The sequence below is a fragment of the Buceros rhinoceros genome, unplaced genomic scaffold, assembly GCF_000710305.1.
Source record: "Buceros rhinoceros silvestris isolate BGI_N320 unplaced genomic scaffold, ASM71030v1 scaffold1253, whole genome shotgun sequence".
NCBI classification, from domain to species: Eukaryota; Metazoa; Chordata; class Aves; order Bucerotiformes; family Bucerotidae; genus Buceros; species Buceros rhinoceros.
Window position 1 is genome coordinate 32,657 of NW_010401588.1, and position 8,257 is coordinate 40,913.

Here is an 8,257-nt window from a genome sequence, read left to right on the forward strand (position 1 = left end):
GCGGGGGGCACTGGTCCATCTGGCAGAGCTGGGGTCAGGCTACAACTTGCTTCCAGGCAGACATCTGTAAAATTCCCCAGTGGATTGCTGAAGGAATGAGTACTCCTGTGTCAGCCCTCCCCCAAAACACACAATACCCCTCCACGGCTTCCGGCGAGTAGCTGAGCACAGGGAGAGTGTGAAAACACCGTCCCTTCTCCTGCTGTGACCAGGGGATGCTCTCTGAGGATGGAGCTCTCCTCCTCTCTCCCTCTTGCGCCCAAAAGTTAGAGAGGAGCAACTTTTAGTGCTGCTTGCTTTAAAGCCCTTGCAGCACTTCTAGGAGTGTATATATATGTGTATATATATTTTAATAATCTGTCCAAGTGGCTTTGAACCAGCTACTGATGTTCTGGAAGGACTAGGTCATCTTGCATTGAGAACCTTCTGAGCAGGCTTGGTTTGTGGGAGCGCTCGTGGAGTACAGACAGAAGAAACAGCCTTATGAAGTACAAATAAACCATCTAAATATTTTAGTGGAGTTTACTGAGCTCCTTAAGAGGAGACGCCTCTGGATTTTCCTGGAAATGGCTTCCCTGGGGGTGACACTGATTTCTTTCCATCATCTGTGAAGCTCTCCTGCGGCTGTTGCTATTGTACGTGGTAGCACTTGGATACCAACGGATGGGGACGCCCTTCTACAAGACGTAGTGAACTCCTGTCCCAGCAGAAGATTATCTTTATAAATCACGGGCTGCCAGCACTGCATTTTTTCAGTGGTTTCCTGTCAGAGATGACATTTATGAATATCTTAACAGAAAAGCTGCCTAAGGAGTTATGAATGAGTGATTATACAAGGAGCTGTCACAGAGAGAAAGGCATGTTCTGTCATCAGGAGCAAGAATTTAACCAAACTGTCACACTCGTAATAACTGAGCCAACGCTGAAAAGTAATATAATTTCTCTTCCCTCCCTCTTTAATAGAGCCCATTTAGGACAGGGAGGTAGGTAGGTGTAGCTATACCTACGTGTAGGTATCCCCTACACGTGCTGGTCCTCAGCAGTGTGTTAAGAGGATAACAGGAAGCACGTGAGTTCAGTCCGGGTGAACCGGGCTGTTGAACTGGGCTGGGCCAGAGGATGCTTTTAAATGGGACATGGGGGAGTGGATGCACAAAAGCACAATCTCTTGGTATTTCATAGCAGCTGGCACATAGGGAGATCAGCTCCACCGTATAAAACCCAAGACATTTATTTTTCGCGGGAGAGAAAACGACACTGTTCTGAGTAGCTGGAGTTTCCTGGTACCTCGGATTGAGCCAGGATTAACCGCTGGATAAAGCTTGTTTAGGGTATGGTTAGGTACCGCGGCCCTAACACATTTCTTAGGGACTTCATTCAAGACAGAATTCTTACGTATGCTGCGCTGAAATGTTTAATTTCATATCTATAGCTTAGGCTTATCTAAGTTGTACGTAAAACCCCTGAAGGTGCTGCCTGCTTTGTGCTGGTGCCCCTCAACAGACCTCTTAGCGCTGTCAAACCTCGCGCAGCAGCTGCACTGATGTGATTGTAGCTGAATTGATTCGACTGGTCAATATTTTTGTCAATTTTACCTATGGGGAAAAAAAAAAAGGAGAAAAGCAGATGAAGATCAGATTTGTCTGAACGATTTTTTTGGTGTATTTTCCCGATGAGTCGTGGCTAAATGGAGAAAGATCGATGCCTTGTGAACCATTCCAAACACAAGTATGTTCCCATCAGAGGTGTAATTCAAACCACGTGGGAGGTGGGTTTTATTTTTGGTTTGGTGCTTTTTACTTTGACAGGTACAGAAATAGAGGTACGGAGAACTTCAAATCGCCAAAGTTCGAGTCTGTAATAAGGTCTGTGCTTACTTCATTAGGTTTCCTACTTCGAGATATATTTGGACAAAATAAGGGACCTGCTTGACGGTAGGTTCTGCATTTCTTCTGTGACTAAGTGGGTTTTGGCTTGATAGAGTGCTTTGAATCAGCGCTGGAGGGGAAGCAGCTCCTTTTGTCGAGGGCGATTCACACTGAAGCTGGGTTAGTGGAGGAGAAGGCGGCAGCTGAAGTCCTCTGCTCCCGGACTCTCCTGCTCTGACCTCTGCAGTGCTGCATAGCTTGATTATAAATCAGAGGACAAAGAGTTTTACCGGCTGCGAGGCAGGTCCGAGCCTCGCTGGCAATGTGTATTCTTGAAGTAACGCTGGAGTTTAAAACGTATCTAGTGTTCTAGTGTTCTGTCGAGGGGGTTTGTTACATGTAGAACATGTTTGGTTCCGCTCCCTGCGTGCTTCACTTGTGTCCAGCAGCGTTGGAGGGGAGGGCTGGATCCCCCCCACTGCTGGGGGCTCTGCAGACGCGTGCTGTATGGCAACGAGCGGCTGATGGAGCCCGGCTGGAGGCAGAGGTGGATGCTCACAGAACACGTATCTAGGCTTTTTGGAATGCCAGCGGGTTCTTCTGGCTCCCTGAAATTCTTGCTGCTTTGGCAAAATCCAGCTTGGTCTGTGTTTCTTTTGTTAATCCAAGCAATAAGCAAAAGCGTTTGTACTGTAAAGTTAACGTTAAAGGAACAGGAACAAGACCGACAGAACAAGAAACAGGTTTTTTAGTTCCTACGAGTGAGAAGCGGGTCTCACTTAGCGCTTTAATACAGGCACGGTGTTTGTCTGTCACGCCTGTGCCTGACACAGTCCTTCCTGTGGAGTGTTCCTGATGATCTCCGTCTTCTCTTCCAGTGTCAAAGACAAACCTCGCTGTACATGAAGATAAAAACAGAGTCCCGTATGTTAAGGTACAATCTGACACTCAGCATTTCGTTCTTTCTCACACATGCATTTACTTACCTGCTTCTGTCTGTATTGGCTGAAATGATTCCACTCATGTTCAGAGTCTGGGATGTCCAAGTAGTATCAGTCCCTGGATTTAAACAGTTTCCTGAAATATTAATGGGCTTGGATCATGTTTGCTTTATTTTCCTGACTTTAAGCATGCACGTTGTGTTAGCGTGGTGTTAAATTTTAAGTATTCCCATGTCATGCCAGATAGGAAAGAGAACACCCTGAAGAATTTAGTTCTTTAACGTTTTGTTGCATAGACGCTCTCATCTTGCAGTATTTTAGAATATTTAGAATATTTTAGAACAGATTTGTTGGGTGTTTTATGAATTCCTGCCTCTAATGTATGAACATATGTGAACCTTAATAGTTGTCTCTCACGTTATCTCGTGGGCTCCTCCTGAAAGTCATTCAAAGGCGTGGCTTGCTCTGTTGCCTCACTAATGGTCACGGTGGATGTTGGTGGCTCTTCTAATTATTTTGTTCATCAGTGCTAAATGTTCTTCCTGAGAGCGTTTGGAGTACTAGGACACTTCCTAAACTTTCCTGCTTTCCACTTGCCTGTTTCTAGGGGTGTACAGAAAGATTTGTCTCTAGTCCTGAAGAAGTTTTGGATGTCATTGATGAAGGGAAAGCTAACCGTCACGTAGCCGTCACAAGTGAGTGTTCGCTGGCTCTGCGCTGTGGGTGGTTGTAGCTTCCTAGTGATGGATCGATTCTTCGCGTTCACAAAGTACTTGGAGTTACTTACGTGAACGATGTAATGATGCAGAAAAAATTATAGCACTTGAAAAGTAATAGAGCTGCACTTTTTATTCTGCTTCACTGCGTACAGAAACATTTATTGACTTTCAGCCTTGAGAACTCCTGAATTTAGTATGTGCCATTATACAGTATTGTTATATCTCACGTCAGAACGTGTATTGTTACACACAGAATGGCTATTTTGAAATTAGGTGTGACTGAAATTATGTACGCACATTTGTCTTTGTGCCACAAGTCAAGAACTCGGAGCAATTCACTGGTCAAACGGCTGGCAAAGCCTGCAGAGCAATTACCAGACTCTGCCTATTTACCTCCTGCAAGTTATCCCAGCGAAGCCGGCACTTGGACTGAGCCCCAACGGCGGCAAAGAACAATATTGACTTGAAAAATACAATAATGGCTTCAGCCTGTGCCGTAATTGGCGTTGTGTTGGATGCAGCCTACTAGCGCTAGGGTGATAAAGGGCAGGGCTCTGTGGGCCGTGGCCCCGTCTGTCCTGTAAGACATCTCTGATCCAAGCAGCGAGCTGGGCAGCACCTCCTCGTCACCCCGATCTTGGTGGTGGGGTGGGTTGTTGGTATGGTTGGTTTGGTTTTACATTTAATTTTATTGTTTCTGACCCACCGGACCACTTCTTTCTCTTCCCATCACACTAACAGAAATGTATTCCTCTTTTTCCTCCCACTGCTTCTGCTACTCTCTCACAAAAACCACCCAAATACACCTTTTGCTGAGCTACCGCCTGGTGCGCGCAGAAAAGCGCTGGCAAAAGTTGACAGAGAACGAATTTGCTCCAAAGGGCAGGAGGCAAATTTGGAAATGTTACTGCAAAAACTGAGCTTGGAGCCGGAGGGGCAAAAGGGAGCTCAGATACAGCGGAGCGTGGCTGTGAGCTGGGGCGCGGAAAGGTGCTGCTGGGGTCTGTGGTAGCAGAGGGGGTCGAGAAAACAGATGGGAACGTGGTTTACTGGTGCTTAACGTTTTCTTCTTGCTACTTTATGGAACTTCAAGCATAACTTGGTTACAATCGAATAGTGAAGTGTAGCTGCCTGTCTACACAAGCAATAAAAATCACTCTGAACTTTTTAACTTATTTAGCGTGTTTTCGATGAAGACTAAAGCTAATGCTGAAACGTTGGGAGATCTCACACGATTGCACCGAGGTCTCCCCAGCTTCTTTTTGTTGCAATTATTTTTACTTCTCTTTAAATTCTCATGCTCAGCTCGCAGTTACTCCTCTGGCCAGGATGCTGAACGTACATCCTCGTCGTAGTTCTGAGTCCAAAGGGTGTCCGTTGTCTCACAGCAGGTTTTTGTCTGAGCTGTCTGTACTCATGAAGAAGCATAAAAGAACAGAACCTTTATTTCGTACCATATCGGTGAAATATTTTACTATTTTTAGGCTTTTTTTATTTTTTACTGTTTCTGGTCAAATTTTATTGCTTCAGAGGAATAAAAACACTTTCAAAAAAGAAAGGAAAAAAAGAAAATCTCTTTCCAAGGCTGTCATTTATGATGATGCTGGTTGATTTGGTCATCTGGGGAGAAGGCAGGAGCTCGTTCTGCGGCTCTTGGCGTGGGCACTGCTGTCAGAGCGGTGCGCTGGGCTCTCTGCGGCGGGACTCGTACTTCGGGATTTGCTAGCCACAGGCTGCCCCTGGTGAAATAGAGTTTCTTGGCAGTTCAACCCTTTCAAATGTGATTGCAGATATGAACGAACACAGCTCTAGGAGCCACAGTATCTTCCTCATTAATATTAAACAAGAGAACGTGGAAACTGAGAAGAAGCTCAGTGGAAAGCTCTACCTGGTAGACTTGGCTGGCAGCGAGAAGGTAATCCTCCCTTTTCCCTGAGCGGCTGAGTGAGCCTGTGGGGTTCGATTGGTCAGATTAGGGGGCTATTTTAACTTGTATATTCAGACACGTCCTGTGTCTAGGTTTCCTGAAATTATTTCCCCTATTAGCCCAATGCAAGAACTGCAGTTAATGCACTTACACACTGCCCTAACGACCCTCTCGGTTGTGGTGACTCCTTCTGCTTCCCAACATAGAAAAATACTCACCAGAAAAGAGCTCGGATCTGATTACCAAAAGAGTAACGGTCTAGAAGGACGCAGCAGAGGCAAAATGTTGTTTCCCAGTTCTTATTCTAACATCTGCGGGAGCGTGCACAATTGTTTGACTGTAGATGAAATAAATTAGGAGGGTTTCCTGGGTAGATTGTCTTCTGTAAAAATGCGATTATGTTTCCTCCTGCATCGCATGGCATTTGTAGAGAAAAGTGCAGATGCCATAGTTTTAATGTGGAGAAAACCAGGTAGCTTTATCCTACTTATCTGAGTGCTTCCCTACCCAACCCACTCCCCCCAAAAAAGAGAGAGAGGAAAGACTATAAAACCGTGGTGCTGTCTAAAGGAGTGCTGGTCCTGGGCCGCCGAGCTTCGCAGCTGGGCCACCAGTAAACCTCCATTCAGGATGAACGAGGTGACACTTCTTCTGTCCTGGTGTTCTTGGTCCACGCAAGCGAAATGCAAAGCCAGGGTACTTGTTTGGTGCCATGTGCTGTGCCACCGAGTGTGCCCTGAGAATGTACCTGTGGTGTTCTCTGTCTGCTCTTGGACGTGGTCCCCAAGGCGAGCACAGACCTCCCAGATTTTCCCTGAACAAAGTAAGGGTCAACGTGCTCTTACTCTGGAAGGTGAAGGTGTTACAGACTGCTACTAGCAAAAAAGGGCATTTAAATTTCCTCCTTCTTCTTGCTTTGTTTTTCTTCCAAGAGCGCGTTGAAGCGTTGCGCTGTCTGCACCGTAGCCCTGTTTGTACAGGCACTTGCTGCCAGCCGAGCCTGACTGTTGCTGCTCTCTTTGGTAGGTCAGCAAAACTGGAGCGGAGGGGGCTGTTCTGGATGAAGCTAAAAATATCAATAAGTCTTTGTCCGCTTTAGGCAACGTGATATCTGCCTTGGCAGAAGGAACTGTAAGTAATCCTGTTTTGTGTTGTGGAAGAATGGCTTCTTATTTATCTGTTCTTTGCCATGCACATAAAGAAATCAGCTAACGTTTCCATTCAGAAAGAAAAAAACCATTATCTGTCCAGCCGCGAACCGGTGACACTTGCGCTGTTCTGCTGGAGATAAGAACCTGATTCGCAGCGATTTCACCCGAGTGCTTATCCCGGCACAGTCAAATCAATGCTCTTCAGGGCCGTGTGCTTCAAAGCCATTAAACCGGTCACTGTCAGCTCACATTCTCGCTCATTACGATGCCATCACTTAAAAAAATTGTTCTTGTCTCTTACTCCTATTTTGACAGAAAACCCATGTTCCATACCGAGACAGCAAAATGACCCGAATACTCCAGGATTCCCTGGGCGGGAACTGCAGAACCACCATCGTGATATGTTGTTCTCCTTCTGTCTTCAACGAAGCAGAAACAAAGTCGACCCTGATGTTCGGGCAGCGGTGAGTCCTGCTCGGCGCTTGGCTGGAGGACACTTCCTCGGGCTCCGTTCGAGCCAGCCCTGCCGAGGGGAGTGGGAGGAGCAGGCGTTTTCAGATGGGGAGGTCATGGTTTCTAGACTTGTTCAAAAATAGTCCTGGAGAACCCGGGAGAAACTGCCTCTCCGTTCCCTGTGGCAGCAGAAAAACAAATGTTGGTGTTGGCCAGCAGCTGCACGGCTGAGGAGCTCTGCTCTGTTTCTCTGCAGAGAGTATGAAGCGTTATCGCAGTTCTTTGGCGTTTTTGGGGGAAGATAACGGCATCGGGCGGTTTTCTGCAGGCTAATCTGTGGAAAACGTTTGGGTTTGCTTTATCCAATAGCGCTCTCGATGCTTTTAAGATGCATCTTCTCCGTGAACAGCGTCTCAGGGACTGTTGCTAGGGCTGTAAAAAATACTTTTTAACTGTTAAGAAAAACGAAGAACATGGACACAATGTCATACTGACAGCTGCGATAGCTGACCATGATAGCTGGCAGGCGTTTTTATATGATCGAAGGATCTGAGCAATCTAGGAACAAGTCCTCAGAAACAAGCAAGGGTGAACTAAGGGTGGAAGTATTCGGGAGGAAAATGTCTCTTCCCTGTGTGTTCGCTGGCAACGGTCACATGAAATGCGTTTGGAGAGTTTGCAAAAATAGGTCAGGCTCGTTGCGCAGTTACTGCTTTTGTTGGAATTGATGAGAACCCCGATGCTCTACTCGTTTTATTTGTGTAATAGCAGAAAGAAAAAGTATTAACCAGTTACGATTCTTGTACAAACAAGAAGGGTTTGTACAATACAGTAAGTCTGGCGTTGTCTGGAAATGGGTTTTTTTCCACCATGCAAAATTTTGGCATCGAAAGCCACACTGTTAAGGAGCATTTTATACATGATTTTACTTGCCAGTACAAGAGATTAACCTTATATGATTAATATCATAGGGTATTATGAATGAATATCTTCTATTAATTCACTGCCCCACTTTTAACCTTCCGTGTGAGCTTTCCTTGGGCTTCTGTGAGGGAAGAGGATCCTTCTAGTGTGTTTTATCATACAGGAGCGTGCAGAGGTGCAAAGAGCGGCGGTTGGCTGCGGGGCCTCTTGTGGGTTTGTGCGGGTGAGGGCTGGGGGGCAGCTCCACCACGCGCTCTCCCTCCGGCATTCCCAG

At 46.2% G+C, this 8,257-nt stretch overlaps 1 protein-coding gene across 1 annotated transcript in view; it reads left to right on the forward strand.

Annotated features, from left to right (window-relative positions):
- Nucleotides 1–8,257, forward strand: part of LOC104490066 — a gene marked incomplete at both ends in the record, with an annotated part of 22,144 nt that overhangs the window by 10,768 nt on the left and 3,119 nt on the right. The window contains 6 exons of the mRNA XM_010132307.1: nt 1,886–1,934; nt 2,747–2,802; nt 3,417–3,504; nt 5,319–5,443; nt 6,482–6,586; nt 6,922–7,070. Coding sequence (XP_010130609.1) covers nt 1,886–1,934; nt 2,747–2,802; nt 3,417–3,504; nt 5,319–5,443; nt 6,482–6,586; nt 6,922–7,070 — 572 coding nt within the window. The remainder of the gene's footprint in view (nt 1–1,885; nt 1,935–2,746; nt 2,803–3,416; nt 3,505–5,318; nt 5,444–6,481; nt 6,587–6,921; nt 7,071–8,257) is intronic.